Source organism: Bos taurus, chromosome 11 (genome assembly GCF_002263795.3).
Source record: "Bos taurus isolate L1 Dominette 01449 registration number 42190680 breed Hereford chromosome 11, ARS-UCD2.0, whole genome shotgun sequence".
NCBI classification, from domain to species: Eukaryota; Metazoa; Chordata; class Mammalia; order Artiodactyla; family Bovidae; genus Bos; species Bos taurus.
In genome coordinates, this window is record NC_037338.1 from 62382612 (window position 1) to 62400426 (window position 17815).

The window sequence follows — 17815 nt, forward strand, 5'->3', positions numbered from 1 at the left end:
CAAAATTATTTATTTTTCAGGATCTACATGGTTCTAGGGAAGCAGACTCCAAATTTAAGTCTCCAAAGATAAGATAAGGGTCTAAGGTGGGCCAATCAGCAAACGAAACACCTGAGCTTAAAGCTAAAGAAGATACATAGAAGACAGACTGAGAAAAACACAGGAGAACAAAACTAAGGCTTGATAATATCATCAACTTCTCTATTAAACACCTAAAGGTTGACCTACCTGTGGATTTTTTTTAGTTATATGAACTAATAAATCCCCTTGTTTAAAACACTCTGTTTTCAGTTCAGTTCAGTTCAGTCAGATAGTCGTGTCCAACTCTTGGCAATCCCATGAACCACAGCACACCAGGCCCCCCTGTCCATCACCAACTCCTGGAGTCTACCCAAACCCATGTCCATCGAGTAGGGGATGCCATCCAACCATCTCATCCTCTGTTGTCCCCTTCTCCTCCTGCCGTCAATCTTTCCCAGCATCAGGGTCTTTTCAAATGAGTCAGCTCTTCGCAACAGGTGACCAAAGTATTGGAGTTTCAGCTTCAACATCAGTCCTTTCAGTGAACACCCAGGACTGATCTCCTTTAGGGTGAATTGGTTGGATCTCCTTGCAGTCCAAGGGACCCTCAAGAGTCTTCTCCAACATCACAGCTCAATAACATCAATTCTTCTGCGCTCAGCTTTCTTTATAGTCCAACTCTCACATCCATACCTGACCAGTGGAAAAACCATAGCCTTGACTAGACAGACTTTTGTTGGCAAAAACCTCTGCTTTTTAATATGCTATCTAGGTTAGTTATAACTTCCTGCCAAGGAGTAAGCGTCTTTTAATTTCATGGCTGCAATCACCATCTGCAGTGATTTTGGAGCCCCCAAAAATAAAGTCAGCCACTCTTTCCACTGTTTCCCCATCTATTTGCCTGAAGTGATGGGACCAGATGCCATGATCTTAGTTTTCTGAATGCTGAGCTTTAAGCCAACTTTTTCACTCTTCTTTTTCACTTTCTTCAAGAGGCTCTTAGTTCTTCTTCACTTTCTGCCATAAGGGTAGTGTCATCTGCATATCTGAGGTTATTGATATTTCTCCCGGCAATCTTCATTTCAGCTTGTGCTTCTTCCAGCCCAGCATTTCTCATGATGTACTCTGCACAGAAGTTAAATAAGCAAGGTGACAATATACAACCTTGATGTACTCCTTTTCCTATTTGGAATCAGTCTGTTGTTCCATGTCCAGTTCTAACTCTTGCTTCCTGACCTGCATACAGGTTTCTCAAGAGGCAGGTCAGGTGGTCTGGTATTCCCATCTATTTCAGAATTTTCCAGTTTATTGTGATCCACACAGTCAAAGGCTTTGGCATAGTCAATAAGCAGAAACAGATGTTTTTCTGGAACTCTCTTCCTTTTTCCATGGATGTTGGCAATTTGATCTCTGGTTCCTCTGACTTTTCTAAAACCAGCTTGAACATCTGGAAGTTCACGGTTCGCGTATTGCTGAAGCCTGGCTTGGAGTATTTTAAGCATTACTTCACTAGCGTGTGAGATGAGTGCAACTGTGCAGTAGTTTGAGCATTGCCTTTCTTTAGGACTGGATTGAAAACTGACCTTTTCCAGTCCTGTGGCCAGCGCTGAGTTTTCCAAATTTGCTGGCATATTGAGTGCAGCACTTTCACAGCATCGTCTTTCAGGATCTGAAATAGCTCAACTGGAATTCCATCACCTCCACTAGCTTTGTTCGTAGTGATGCTTTCTAAGGCCCACTTGACTTCACATTCCAGGATGTCTGGCTCTAGGTCAGTGATCATATCATCGTGATTATCTGGGTCATGAAGATCTTTTTTGTACAGTTCTTCTGTGTATTCTTGCCACCTCTTCTTAATATCTTCTGCTTCTGTTAAGTTCCTACCATTTCTGTCCTTTATTATACCCATATTTGCATGAAATGCTCTGTTGGTATCTCTATTTTTCTTGAAGAGATCTCTAGTCTTTCCCATTCTATTGTTTTCCTCTATTTCTTTGCACTGATCACTGAGGAAGGCTTTCTTATCTCTATTTGCTATTCTCTAGAACTCTGCATTCAAATGGATGTATCTTTCCTTTTCTCCTTTGCTTTTCACTTCCTTTCTTTTCACAGCTATATGTAAGGCCTCCCCAGACAGCCATTTTGCTTTTTCGCATTTCTTTTTCTTGGGGATGGTCTTGATTCCTGTCTTTGTACAATGTCACGAACCTCCATCCACAGTTCATCAGGCATTTTGTCTATCAGATCTAGTCCCTTAAATCTATTTCTCACTTCCACTGTATAGTCATACTGCTACTGCTAAGTCACTTCAGTCGTGTCAAACTCTGTGTGACCCCACAGACAGCAGCCCACCAGGCTCCCGCATCCCTGGGATTCTCAAGGCAAGAACACTGGAGTGGGTTGCCATTTCCTTCTCCAATGCATGAAAGTGAAAAGTGAAAGTGAAGTCGCTCAGTTGTGTCCAACCCTCAGCGACTCCATGGACTGCAGCCTACCAGGCTCCTCCATCCATGGGATTTTCCAGGCAAGAGTACTGGAGTGCAGTGACATTGCCTTCTCCGGTATAGTCATAAGGGATTTGATTTAGGTCATACCCAAATGGTCTAGTGGTTTTCTCCACTTTCTTCAATTTCAGTCTGAATTTGGCAATAAGGAGTTCATTATCCAAGCCACAGTCAGCTCCCAGTCTTGTTTTGGCTGACTGTATAGAGCTTCTCCATCTTTGGCTGCAAAGAACATAATCAGTCTGATTTCAGTGTCGACCATCTGGCGATGTCCATGTGTAGTCTTCTCTTGTGTTGTTGGAAGAGGGTGTTTGCTATGACCAGTGTGTTCTCTTGGCAGAACTCTATTAGCCTTTGCCCTGCTTCATTCTGTACTCCAAGGCCAAATTTGCCTGTTACTCCAGGTGTTTCTTGACTTCCTACTTTTGTATTCCAGTCCCCTATAATGAAAAGGACATCGTTTTTGGGCGTTAGTTCTAAAAGGTCTTGTAGGCCTTCACAGAACTGTTCAGCTTCTTCAGCGTTACTGGTCAGGGCATAGACTTGGATTACTGTGATACTGAATGGTTTGCCTTGGAAACAAACAAGAGATTATTCTGTCGTTTTTGAGACTGCATCCAAGTACTTCATTTCGGACTCTTTTGTTGACCATGATGGCTACTCCATTTCTTCTGAGGGTATCCTGCCTGCAGTAGTAGATATAATGGTCATCTGAGTTAAATTAACCCGTTCCAGTCCATCTTAGTTCACTGATTCCTAGAATGTCGATGTTCACTCTTGTCAACTCCTGTTTGACAACTTCCAATTTGCCTTGATTCATGGACCTAACATTCCTGGTTCCTATGCAATATTGCTCTTTACAGCATCGAACCCTGCTTCTATCACCAGTCCCATTCACAACTGTGTGTTGTTTTTGCTTTGACTCCATCCCTTCATTCTTTCTGGAGTTATTTCTCCACTGATCTCCAGTAGCATATTGGGCACCTACCGACCTGGGGAGTTCATCTTTCAGTGTCCTATTTTTTGCCTTTTCATACTGTTCCTGTGTATTTGGGACTAAATGTACTCTAAGTGAATATTCCATACAGTATTAGACAGAGATTCTGAGCCTTCAAGTCTATGGAGACTGTATATCTTCCCTGCTCATCAGTAATTTCTCTATTGTCACAAACCTGCTCCCTGCTATACTATTCCATTGCGGCTTTTAATCCTTACTGCTGTCTTAATCTTTAATATGCTACCTCTCCCATCTTCATTTCTGCCTATCTTCTTCCTTATCTCTTCTCTCTTGGTGATTTTCTTTCTCAAAGAATTTTCTCATTAAAAAAAAATTAAACATAGTCTTTCTCTCCCCTAGCAACTAATCTGCACCTCACCCATAGGCCAGCTATGCAAAACTGAGTCCACCTTCCAGGTTCAGGTTCAGTCCTGCATAGCCACCCAATATGCTCCCAAACCTCCTTGCCACAGGATTAGAAATAAGAAGAAAATCCAGACCCAAACCAATCAGTGCATAGCATTTTTTTACCACAGTGATTTGATATGTGACCTAAATTAACCCAATGGATTAAAACTAAGGACTTTCATTTGATGACTAAAGAAGAAAAAAATCTTTTCTAGGAGGTATAGTATACAAATGTGGAAGACTTGAAACTGATATATATAGACATTTTGCTATAATTAGGTTAGTTACTTTAAAAGTGAAGTCAAAAAAGAGAAGGTAGAAATGAAATAAAACAGTGAAACTAATCAAGAAAACAATGACCACACCAAAACTGAAGTCTATTGTTTTAGCACTGTTTTAAGTTCCTCAAGCCAATACACTTCTTTTATTGTTTAAATTAGTTTGATTTGGACATTTTGCCACATTTAACTGACAACATCTTAGCTAGTACAATAAATTTTCTATATACAGTGTATTAGCTGTTCTCTTAGGGGTTCTTCTTCACTGTTTTCACCATATCTACAAGTTTTAAAGGTTTGTGATTATTTTTTTCCTAAGTCCAGAATCATTCTTGTTTAAGAATGCCAGAAGATTTCACAATACATAATAGATTCAACAGTAGGGTAAAGCAAGTATACTCCAATGAAAAATTCCAAAATAATAATAATAAAAATAAAGTGCTCAGAACAGTAACCTGGCACAAAGTAACTACCTAATAAATGCATTTAAAAAGTAAATGTAGGCACATGATTTACTTTCTGAACTTTCCTATTGCAGCAATTTATAGTTAAGTTCATGTTTAAATACCAGAACAACCAAAATAAATTTTTCCAGTCTTGAGAATAGTGAATGAAATAATCTGGTAACCATATTAATTAAGACTCTAAAATGATAGTCCAGAACTGTCTATGTAACAAATTGAAAATCTAAGAGTTAAAAATCTCTTGAAAAGACTGTCAAGCTGCATTTAAGGATTATTTTCTTTTTCAGCTATACAAATTATACTAAACTATGGGGTATAAACAATAAACAAAAATTCTAATAAAAATTTAAAATACAATTAATGCCCCCAAATAAACATACACACTTGTGGTCAATTAATCTATAATAAAGAATACAAGAATATACAATGGAGAAAAGACAGCCTCTTCAACAAGTAGTACTGGGAAAACAAGCTACATGTGAAAGAATGAAATCAGAACACTCTAACACCATCTACAAAAATAAACTCAAAATTGATTAAAGAACTAAATGTAAGATCAGAGACTATAAAACTCCTAGAGGAAAACACAGGCAGAATGCTCTTGGATATAAATTGCAGCAATATTTTTGTGGAGCTGACTCTTAGAGTTATGGAAATAAAAATAATAATAAACAAATGGGACCTAATTATACTGAAAAGCTTTTGCACAGCAAAGGAAACCACAAACAAAATGAAAAGACTAGGAGAAAATATTTGAAAATATGTGACCTACAGGGAATTAATTTCCAAAATATACAAACAGTTTATATAGGTCAAAAAAAAAAAAAAAAACACCAAATCAAAAAATGGGCAGATCTAGACAGTTCTCCAAAGAAGACACACAGACAGCCAAAAGGCACATGAAAAGATGCTTGATACTGCTAATTATTAGAGAAATACTATCCATAACCACAATGAGGTATCACCTCACACTGATCAGAATGTCCATCTTCAAAAAGTATACAAATAATAAATGCTGGAGAGGATATGGAGAAAAAGGTTCCTTCTGACACCACTGGTGGGAATGTAAATTGGTGCAGCCACTATGGAAAACAGAATGGAAATTCCTTAAACAACTAAAAATAGAGTTATCATATGATACAGTGATCCCACTCCTGGGCATATATCTGGAGAAAACTCTAATTAGAAGAGATGTATGCAACCCAATATTCATAGCAGTACTATTTACAATAGCCAAGACATGGAAATGTCCACTGACAGATTATGGGTAAAAAGATGTGGTAAATACACACAGTGGAATATTATTCAGCCATAAAAAGAATGAAAAATGCCATCAATCCATGCAGCAACATGGACAGATCTAGAAATTATCATACTAAGTGAAGTAAGTTAGATACACAAAGACAATACCACATACCACACGATGTCACTTATAGGTAGAATCCAAAGAAAAAAGAGATAGAAATGAACTCATTTACAAAGAAGAAATAGACTCACAGACATAGAAAACAAACTTATGGTTACCAAAGGGGAAAGGGCAGGGCAGGGTATAGATAAATTAGGAGTTTGGGATTAGCAGATACAAACTATATAAAACAGGTGAACAATGGTCCTACTGTACAGCACAGGGAACTATATTCAACATCCTGTAATAAGCTATAATGGAAAAGACTATAAAATGAATACACGTAACTGAATAACTGAATCACTTTTCTGTATACCAGAAACCAATACAACACTGTAAGTCAACTATACTTCAGTTACAAAAATGTAATGACTCTCTGTAGAAAACTTAGGGAAAAGAGAAAAGAATGAATAACAAGTTTAAATTACACATAATTCTACCATCTAAAGATAACCACAAAAAGACAAGCTGTCTCTGGTCTATGCAGATGAAGAGGTAAAAAAAATAAAAAAACATTTTTAACACAGCTAAGAACATACTACATAAATAGGTCTCTGTCTTGTTTCTTCACTTAATGTTATAATATATGCATTTTCTTCAATCATTAAAAATCCTTGCCTGCATGACATTCTGTACTAGTGAGTATACTGCTACTGCTACTGCTAAGTTGCTTCAGTCGTGTCCGACTCTGTGCGACCCCATAGATGACAGCCCGCCAGGCTTCCCCGTCCCTGGGATTCTCCAAGCAAGAACACTGGAGTGGGTTGCCAACTAGGCATAACTAATTTTACCATTTCTATGTTAGACATCAGAGTTCTTTCCAATTTGTAGTTATTTAAAATTTTTCATTAAAAATGAAGTTTCTAATATTATGTTTCAGTGAAATCATGCCCTAGAATGAATCATAAACTTTTCCAAAGAAAAACTACTGTATTTAAAAATCAAACATCATCTTCAAAGATGTTTTACAATAGTATTAGTTTAAGTGGCCTAAATGTGAAAATGAGAAGCTACAATTAGGACAAATCACTGTTTTCATACAGCACATACATCAAATAGTAATTTGGCTTAGTTTAACTGATATTGAATCTAAAAGTAAGACGGCTATTTTAAAAATTACTGGCAAAAAGTTGGCCAACTCCAACTATACAATGTAGGAGTTCTATATATCCAGAAGTGTGTGATGAAGTCATGGTGGGAATATAAGAAAAAGTGAAAACATGGCCTTATACTGTACAATTCACAGATACAGGTTTGATATCTATCACTATCAATAGATAAGATCAACATTTTGGTAGGAGTCTAAATTAAATGCAGTGAATCACATTTTATAAAAACTTTTCCCGTTTCAACCAGAAAGCTTATATATGTGATGTAGAGCATCATCCCAATTTTAATAAGAAAATCATATTATAGATAAATACCTAAGTCCCCCAGATCATTTTTAATATGAAACTCAGGAGGTGCCAGGGATCTTGACTAGAACATAAAAGCAATATTGACACCTGATAATTCAAAGAATATCACATTTCACTAACAGCCTCTTATACTCAGTAATTCCTAAGGACTGTCTTATTAAAACAGTTATGACATGTTGGTAATCCCAACAAACACATATTAGAGTCTATGACATCTTTTCTTCTGAAAAATGCTGTGTGACATGTATTCTTTTCCTTATAACGATTGGATTAAAATTAACTGGCTTGACCACAAAGTAATTAAATGTAATATGCATGATACATGATTGGATCCCAGGTTTAAAAATGAAGTAAAAACCTACAATAAAGAACATTAGTAGAGTAACGTAAATATGAACCGTATGTTAAAAATATTATGGTATCAACATAATATTAATATTAAATTCCTAGAAAAATTAAGTGTCATGGGATTGATTTTTGAGTGTTTCACAATATTTTAACTATAGATAATCTAGATAGATTCAAGCATCACAAAATCACAAAAGGAAATATTACTGTATAATATTTAATGCCAAGTAAGCATATTTCTTTTTAAAATGAAATAAATCATCCAGAATTATAAAAAAAAGTTACCAAAATACTCTGAAGCACTTCAAATCTTATTTAAAACAAAACTCCTTTAGAAAAATTGCAAAAATAAAAAATTTGTTTTATTCAAATTTTTGTGTCTAGAAAGCCGACAATTTTAGGGATATTCTGGACAAACTGATAAATCACATAAGCTTACCTTAACTCTCTGTAGGAAAATTGTAAACTTGGAGAAAATATCCGTTAGTAAATCAAACCACTGAGGAAAATTCAACATTCTCATCTGATCTGCAAGCCTAGAAAAAAAATTCAAACAAAAATAATGACTGTCTTGGGGCAATTATCTACATGATGTTATCTACAAGCTGGAGGAAACTACACTGAATACTATCTAGTAACAAAATAATAAAATGCAATTTAATCTAGAATTATACAATAGAGATGAAGAAGTCAATTACTAAACAACTCCTTGTTTAAACATCTCTAAGACGTCTTTATCATGTATTAATTCCATGCGAACATGCTTTGTGATCATTTGACGTAAAGGGATAGAGAAATAAACTAATTTAGGTTAAATGTAGAAAAGATATATGCTGGAATAAAAATGAGAAACAAAACAGCTCCCCTAAAAAGCTTAATAACCTATTTTTCTAAACACAAACTAAAAGTACTTTTCTATATATGAAGGGTAACATGGCATAGTGGCTAAGAGTATGGGCTCTTGAGCCACAGTGTCTTGGTTCAAGATCCAGCCCTGCCACTTAACTAGTTGTGTGACTCTGGCCAAGTGACTTAGTGAGTGAAAGTCTCTCAGTCGTGTCCAACTCTTTTCCAACCCCATGAACGATAGCCTGCCAGGCTCCTCTGTCCATGGGGATTCTCCAGGCAAGAATACTGGAGTGGGTTGCCATTTCCTTCTCCAGGGGATCTTCCCAACCCAGGGATTGAACTCACGTCTCCTGCATTACAGGCAGATTCTTTACCACTGAGCCACCAGGGAAGCCAATATGGAAAAAGTGATAGAAGCTACCATATATGGTAGATGTGAGTATTAACTGAGTCAATAAGTACTCAGGACAATGTACAATGAATAAAAAAATGCTATGTATTAGCCAATATTTATATTTAGAATGTTTTATATATATATATACACACACTAAATATTATATTAGTATAATACATAAAAGTATAGCCAGTATTTTTATAGCTGACATCAATCAATTCTTAAAATAAAAAACAGAATTCCATAAAGATATTTCAGAACACTATAATGACTTATTACTCTAAATTTTTAATTAATGATGCTACACTTAGGACTTTATTCTCAAAAGGTACTCCTATATATTTGAGATATAGGATGTTCTCTAAGTTAAGAAAATTCCATACGGAAGAAAAAAATTAAAAACTGACTGTCCATGTATGTAGGACCTTTAGCAATGATCCAATAACTTAATTTTTCCAACTACTAGTGATCCTTGCTTTATTAGGACTGCTTCAACTAATTCTGAACCTGAGCTTTCACTAGGTTAAGTGTGCAAATTAGAACTCCACAATTCTCATTCTATGAACTTGGCCCAGAGAAGTTTTACAGTTGTCCATATTACTATTCATATCTTAGACCAGTTAATAAAACTTATATATGTATATGAACAAGAAATTCATAGTCATAAAATACTTATCACTATTTTTCTCAAGTAGAAGAACAGAAATTTCAAGGGAAAACAAAAAATTACAGACATGGGCAATTCTAAGTCATGCATTCAAACTTCTCAAAGTTAACTGTGTTTTAATTATATGGCTAAACAAATTTAGCACTGCTACTCTTCTTCAATTTCCATCCTCCATCTCTATGTACATCTCCACCCTCTCTCAGCCCTGGGAGGCTGACCTGTGGGCTTGGCCATTAAGGAGCCCTTGCAAAAGACTGAAAGGAGGAAAGGTGCTCATAGTTCCGTCTCTGCCCGGAGTGGTTACCACAGAATGACTGGCCCCCTCCACTGAACATCAATTCAATTACTACAAAATTATTCTAACTACTTACATTGTTTCCTCCTTCTGAATTCTATTAACGCTCTCTTTGTCCCTTAAAGGCACTGCACTATCACTCGTGATTTTCCTATACTCTGCCCATACTTTAGCAAATAATTCCTTAACTAAATCCTCCTTATTCTAATGTGTTATCTTTTCCCTGACTGGTAACCCCAACTTAATATTTATACTTACTTCAAAACAACATCTGTGTCTATATCTTCTATTTGCGAAACTTTATTAATCACACACTGCAAAATTTAAGGAAAAAAATTGGATTAACATCTTTAGTACTACATGTTCATTGTTTATTAAAAAGGGCTTCAATGACTATGATAATCATTTTACCAAACCTCTCTTTTGTCTCTTACAAATTGCAGCAGTACCCTTGCCCTATTAAATAATTATTCCAGATAATGCTTAAACTGTACTAATCAAAATTTCCTACTGTTAAAACTGTTCAAAGTTACACACATAAACAAACACACAATACATGCACACAAAAAATCCCCATAGAACTATAATTCTTGGGAACATGGTTTAAGCCTCATACTAAAATTCTAAAAGAAATTCACTTTGGAGGTCACACTTCCTCATAATGCATGCAAAAGTTTAAAGTTTTAAAAAAATAAATGCTCAGACTTAGAAGTCCAGCAATTAAAGCACAGCAGTTTTTAAAAACTGTTTAAAATATACATACAGAAAACTGAACAAATTATATTTACAGCTCAATATTTATTTTACAAGTAGAGTACACCTATTTAAACAGAACTCAGATTATGAAATTGAACATTACCAGTCACCCCCTCTCTTATTCCCCTCCTGGTCACTACTTCTTCCCCAAAGACATTACTATCCTAATTCCCAACATTATAGACTAATTTTGCCCATGTTTGAATTTTTAGGTCAGTGGAATCATACAGTGTGTACTCTTCTGTGTCTGGCTTCCTTGGCTCCACAGTATATATGTGAACATCCATGTTGTTTGTTCCATGTAATTATTCATTCTCATTGCTGTTATAGAATTCAGTGATGCAAATATGCTATAATTTTATTTACCTTTCCTACTGATGAAAAATTTGGGTTTTTCCAGTTTTGTTTTGTTTTTTTATTACAAATATGCTGCCATGAAATGCTTGTGCTGTTTTGGTGGTCTATGTACAAATTTCTGATGGGTAAATTACCTAGAAATAGAATTGCTAGTCATAAGATATGTGTATATTTAGTTCTTGCTTGTTTTATTTAAACATTAAAAACTAAAAAATGTACATTTAACCTAACGATGATGATCAGTTAAGCCTAACAAATACATTCAAAATTGTTATTTTTCAAATACAGAAAAACTAAAGTTCAGTGAATGAGATTTATTTGGAAAGTCAAAACAAATATCAAAGAATACTAAAAAAAAAACAATAGATTTTAGTTTACATGATAATTTCTTAGAGCTCAGGATAAGAAGAAATGCTGGTGTAAGTATGCTGCTGCTACTGCTAAGTCACTTCAGTCGTGTCCGACTCTGTGCCACCCCATAGATGGCAGCCCACCAGGCTCCCCCATCCCTGGGATTCTCCAGGCAAGAACACTGGAGTGGGTTGCCATTTCCTTCTCCAGGTGTAAGTATACACTACTGGTAAAATCTTTTTTTAGTAAAAAAAAATAAAAACAATTCAACTCCATGCATCAAACAATTTAAGAATACTTTTCACTCTCTGACCAACAATTCTACTTCAGGAATCAGTTATTAAGACAACAGTCTTAAATATGAAAAAACTAAACAAACAAAACTTTATACCAAAGTTGTTTGTCACAGTGATCTTTATACCACCAAACAGAAAATGACCTAAATATTTAACACAGAGGAAAGGTTAAACAGGTTTAAGTAACAGGATGTTGATGGAATTTTATATAACCTTTAAAAGTGATCTTTCTGAAGGTTTATGAGGAAATGTTTATGTTATGATTCAAACTGAAATATTTGTACAATTCAAAATTATATATATAGTACGACAGCACCAATGAAAAACACGAGTAACTACTTACACTTTTAAATAGTCAAATGATAATCTTTTTGACTAGCTGGGCTATATTTTTCTTTGTTCTGGTTTTCTATATTTAATTTTTTTTAATAAATGAGAAAATATTATGATACTGCATATATTACAAGATCATGTAAAAATAAACTTCACAAAAGATTCTAGACCAAAATTTATAAAATAAAAAAGTACAATTACCTGTTTAATGATATTCTTTGCTGTAATAATCATTTCTTCACTATATATTTCTAAAAAATTAAGTTTTCTTTGTTTTAAAAGTCCAAATACAAGAGAGATTAGTCTTTCCTAGTAAAACAAAAGGGTATACAATGTCACAATTTAAGTACAAAATAATCTCACTTAGAAGTAGAAATAATCAATTGTTTAACCCTGAAATTTCTATATTGCATATGGTATTTTCTAGAAGCCTTAAAAACCCTTTTCCAAAGCAATCTTGTCATCAGATTTTTGCAGTCATTATTCTAAAACAGTCAAATCCCATCCTACTACAGCGGATCAAATGAAGCTGGTTTGGGGGCAGAACAATATATTTTAGTCTAGTTTCAATAAGAAGCTAGAAAGTATTCTTCTCAAACCCTGATGACTAATAAATACTCTATAAGTCCTGTGCTTTTAAATTAGTGGTCTACAACACTGGAATGATGACCTGGATTATTTGTGGAGAATTAACTGCTAACACAAAAATCTCTTTAACTGATTAGGCTGCTATCAGGGCTTTTTGGATTCTTTACTATTAATAGTTCTTGGCAATAATCAGCATTAAGAAGTTACCAAATAAATTACCAAATATGATGCATTTGTGCATGCACATGCATAAAATATGTTCATAACAGGTGCTCAGTGAATGTGAATGACAGGTAAAATACCATACAATAACGATCACTTTTTATATAAGACACACTCCACTACATGCATACACAAGGATATAAGTTAATCATCCTATATCTACATTTGGAACTTGGGTTATAAGCTATATAAAGACTTTAATTTCCATTTTTAATTAAGCTATAAAATTATTTATTCTCTAATTTCAAAGGTTAATAAACAAGTATAGTGCTTTCTAAAGTCACATAGTCAAAGATTTCATAGGTCTCACACAGACTGATACTGAAGATAATTTTGCCCACTATAACCTAAGAAGAATGTTCTATACTAAGGCGTTAGGAAATAACACTAAGCAATGAGATCAATTTCATTCTAGAGTTCAAAGGACATACCTCTTCTAAAATGTGACAGTCATCTTCCAATGGTCTATTTAAGTCACTGTGAGAATAAGTAGAAAATTCTGCAATCATCATTTTATCTATCAGTTTTTCTAATTCACAAAGCTGTGATCCCAAATGCCTACAAAGGAAGAGGGACATGTTACCTACATTTACTAAAAACCCATATTTACTCCAAAATCAAGGGATCAACTAGGCAGCAAAAGTTTTCTAGCTGATAGTACTTGTGCAACAAGGTGACATTTTAATAAAATGAAGTCTTTTAACTTAACAAAAATAACTGTGACAGTTTCACATTGTCTCCCAAATTCTATTTTTCCTTTTATATCTTTAACCTCCAAACAGTTAAATATGCTATAGGAAACCTGGTTCTATAAAACTTCATGACTGTTTTTTTAGTCCTTTTTGCACAGACAAAGTAATCATATATTCTAAAATCCTTTCCTCATTAACCACTTACTGAATATAAATGTCAGTAACTCCTCAGTCATTTATTTATGCAATAAATATAAGCACATACTGTGTAGCAGGCCCTGTTCTGGGTATACATAAATATCTGAAGAACTATAGGGACAGACTGATTCAATTAATCTCTGTCACAATCAGTTTGAGTTACTGTGCAACATCCCTCAGGCCATTAAACTGAAAGTCATCAGAATATAAGAATGAAAAAATAAAAATACTGAGCTACAATCTATCCCTGGAACTTTTTCTCATAAAATATAATGTTCCTTTTTAACCTATCTCTTTAATATTTGCAGATGCTAGTTAGGGTTAAAGTGAGAGGGACTCTAACTTGAGCCAAATTGTGGGGGTGATAAGGGGAAGTATTACTAAAAAAATGTGGAACCTTTTCCCTGGAAAAAACACGTATGGTCCAAATGACAAGAAGGGTTCCATGTAGTTAATCCCTGCTCTTAAGGGAACTAAGGATGAATATCTTAATATCCAAAGGGATTTTTGCCATACAATCGAATAGTTTCATGAAAACAATGGGTTGAAGAAAACCAGGTAATCTAATTGGTACAAAGCATTTCAAAACTTAAGTGAAATTTCTCTTAAATTTAAACATTTATAATTAAATAAAAAACATTTTAAAATCTTATGCTACATTTACTTGAAAAACAAACTCAATGTCAGCAACTGTCCTGACTATGACCAGATAGATACAGCACATTTAAAAAAATTAGTCTAAAGCATGTGGCCTTTTAGACAGATCCATTGCTTTTCGTTTATGAACAACATATGGTAGTAGTATAGTGATAATTTGAAAAAGTATGAGTGAAATAATATAAATCTGCATTTTGTAATATGAAAATTATATTTCTTACAGCTAATTAGAAGTCTAATAAGGTTCTCATAAATGGTGACATGTCATAATGAACTAATTTAGACCATATCCACTATTATAAACTACAATACTACCATAAAAGGAATTTGACAGTGTCCTGCAAAATTACAGAGGCAATTAGCCTTTGACCTAGGAATCTCACTTTCAGAATCTGTCTCAAAAGTATATAGGTAAAAATACAAAAGAATGCACATTCATTGCAGCACTGTTGATAATGGCAAAGGAATGGCAACAACCTAAATGCTGACGAACAGAAGGCTAGTTATATCATGCTGCTGCTGCTGCTGCTAAGTCACTTCAGTTGTGTCCGACTCTGTGTGACCCCATAGACAGTGGCATAACAGACCCTATATATCTGCAAAATATAATCTGCAAGGCCCTATTAACCTGCAATTAATATCAATTCATGGGATCGCAAAGAGTCGGACACGACTGAGCAACTGAACTGAACTGAATATACTAAATACTGCTACAGAGCAGTTTCTCAACCTTTTTGTCATTACTGCCTCCCCAAAACATCCTTTTAGACATTTTTATTCCTCATCATCCCCCATGAAATTTTAATATCACAGATATACTGTATATCCGTTTAGGTACCGTGGCCTTTGGAGCACAACAAACCATTGTAAAATTCAAGACCTTTTTTTTACCCTTCAAGAACCAATTTCCCCTCCCTGAGGTGATATTCTCCATTGAGAATGTGTACTATAGCATGATCTACAGGGTATATGTAAGGTAAAAACAGTAAGGTGGAGAAAACTATGTACAGTATGCAATTGCTTATCTAAGACGAAGGACAGATAGATGGATAAATATAGACTAAAACTTTTTAAAATGATGACTAACAGGAGTAGATAGAGAGGAAGGGGACCAAGACAGAAGTAAAATTTCTCCGAATTACCTTCTCTTTCATAGATTTGACTTTGGAACCATGTAACCACTTAACATAGTTGTAAAACAATGTTACACCTAAAAACAGCAACCCTTAAATATCAAAAGCAAATCAAATAAATGAGCTTAACTATGTATTAAACTAGAGGCAAATCTACAAAAGAGGAAATTATTTCAAGTGACTTTAAAATAGGAATTTATCCATTCATCCCATAAGGGATATACCTTAAGAAAAACAAAAAGAAATCCTATGTGTTTGTAGTAGTACTATTGTTAGTTCTGAGAGCACTCTATGTATGTGTGTGCTAAGTCACTTCAGTCGTGTCCAACTCTGCAACCCTACGGACCGTAGCCCTCCAGGCTCCTCTGTTCATAGGATTCTCCAGGCAAGAATACTGGACTTGGTTGCCATGCCCTCCTCCAGGGGATCTTCCCAATTCAGGGATCAAACCTGCGTCTCTTACATCTCCTACAGTGCCAGGCAGGTTCTTTACCACTAGCATCACCTGGGAAGCCCAATTCTATGTATGCTGCTGCTGCTGCTAAGTTGCTTCAGTCGTGTCCTACTCTGTACGACCCCATAGACGGCAGCCCACCAGGCTCCCCCATCCCTGGGATTCTCCAGGCAAGAACACTGGAGTGGGTTGCCATTTCCTTCTCCAGGGCATGAAAGTGAAAAGTGACAGTGAAGTCGCTCAGTCGTGTTTGACTCCTAGCGACCCCATGGACTGTAGCCCACCAGGCCCCTCCGTCCATGGGATTTTCCAGGCAAGAGTACTGGAGTGGGTTGCCAATGCCTTCTCCGATTCTATGTATATTGTTGGATAAAAGAAATGAGTAATTATGTTGGTGTCATTAGGAAGCACAGTTTTTAGCCTGCTGGAAAGGTAAATATATATGCAAACTTGAAGAAACAAAAACTCTACAGTCCTAAATTTATCAGTACACAGTGGAACCATCCTGGAACATTCCTAGAACAAACTCATATTTTTTCTTTAAAAAGGAAACTTTATTTTCTAGCTCTACCCACTAAAAAGGCTTGGCGATCATGACCAATCAGCCTTTGATCAGAGGTGTAGCAAGGAACACCTTGCTACAAGGAACACCTAGACTATAATTTCTAAGTACCATTTCCTACTAAAAAAAACTAGGGCTCCTTAGAGAAATGGCAGTTTGCAAATCTGGAACATAAAAGTGTAACATGTATATCCCGTCATAACATGAAGTAAGAAAACCATCAACAACTACTCAAAGAATCAAAAGGATTTGAGGAGGTTCCTATATAAGAACAAAATGAATACCAGTGAAAATTTTTTAAAGGAAAAAACTTGGGGCTTCCTTGGTGTCTCAATGATAAAGAACCCTCTTGCCAGTGCAGGAGACATGGGTTTAATCCCTGATCCAGGAGGATCCCACATGCCACAGAGGAACTAAGCCCATAAGCAACAAACATGAGCCTGCTCTAGAGCCCGGGAGCAACAGCTACAGAAGCCCATGAGTCCTAGATCCTGTGCTTCAAAAGAGAAGCCATAGCAATGCGCAGCTCACATACCACAACGAAAAGTAGTCCCCACTCACAACTAGAGAAAACTCACTCAGTAACAAAGACTCAGCACAGCCAATAAATAAAGTTTAAAAAAAAGACAAAAAAACATTGATACTTCAAACATTTATAAAACCATGTGCTTATAAAACATTTGGAAGATGCTAGGCTGGATCATGGAAAAAGCGAGAGGTCCAGAAAAACATCTATTTCTGCTTTATTGACTATGCCAAAGCCTTTGACTGTGTGGATCACAATAAACTGTGGAAAATTCTGAAAGAGATGGGAATACCAGACCACCTGACCTGCCTCTTGAGAAATCCGTATGCAGGTTAGGAAGCAACAGTTAAAACTGAACATGGAACAACAGACTAGTTCCAAATAGGAAAAGGAGTACATCAAGGCTGTATATTGTCACCCTGCTTATTTAACTTATATGCAGAGTACATCATGAGAAACGCTGGGCTAGAAGCACAAGCCGGAATCAAGACTGTCAGGAGAAATATCAATAACCTCAGATATGCAGATGACACCACTCTTATGGCAGAAAGTGAAGAGGAACTAAAGAGCCTCTTGATGAAAGTGAAAGTGGAGAGTGAAAAAGTTGGCTTAAAGCTCAACATTCAGAAAACGAAGATCATG

At 35.6% G+C, this 17815-nt stretch overlaps 1 protein-coding gene across 9 annotated transcripts in view; it reads right to left on the bottom strand.

The window, feature by feature from the left end:
* The window catches only part of VPS54 (VPS54 subunit of GARP complex), a 156505-nt gene that overhangs the window by 36331 nt on the left and 102359 nt on the right, over positions 1 to 17815 (bottom strand). For all 9 annotated transcript variants that reach the window (XR_809755.4, XM_059891566.1, XM_059891565.1 and 6 more), the window contains 4 exons: positions 13383 to 13509; positions 12343 to 12450; positions 10307 to 10362; positions 8283 to 8379 (listed from right to left, as the gene is read on the bottom strand). Coding sequence is in view for 8 of the 9 variants with exons in the window: in XM_059891566.1 (XP_059747549.1) it covers positions 8283 to 8379; positions 10307 to 10362; positions 12343 to 12450; positions 13383 to 13509 (388 nt within the window). In the remaining variant the exon portion in view is untranslated. The remainder of the gene's footprint in view (positions 1 to 8282; positions 8380 to 10306; positions 10363 to 12342; positions 12451 to 13382; positions 13510 to 17815) is intronic.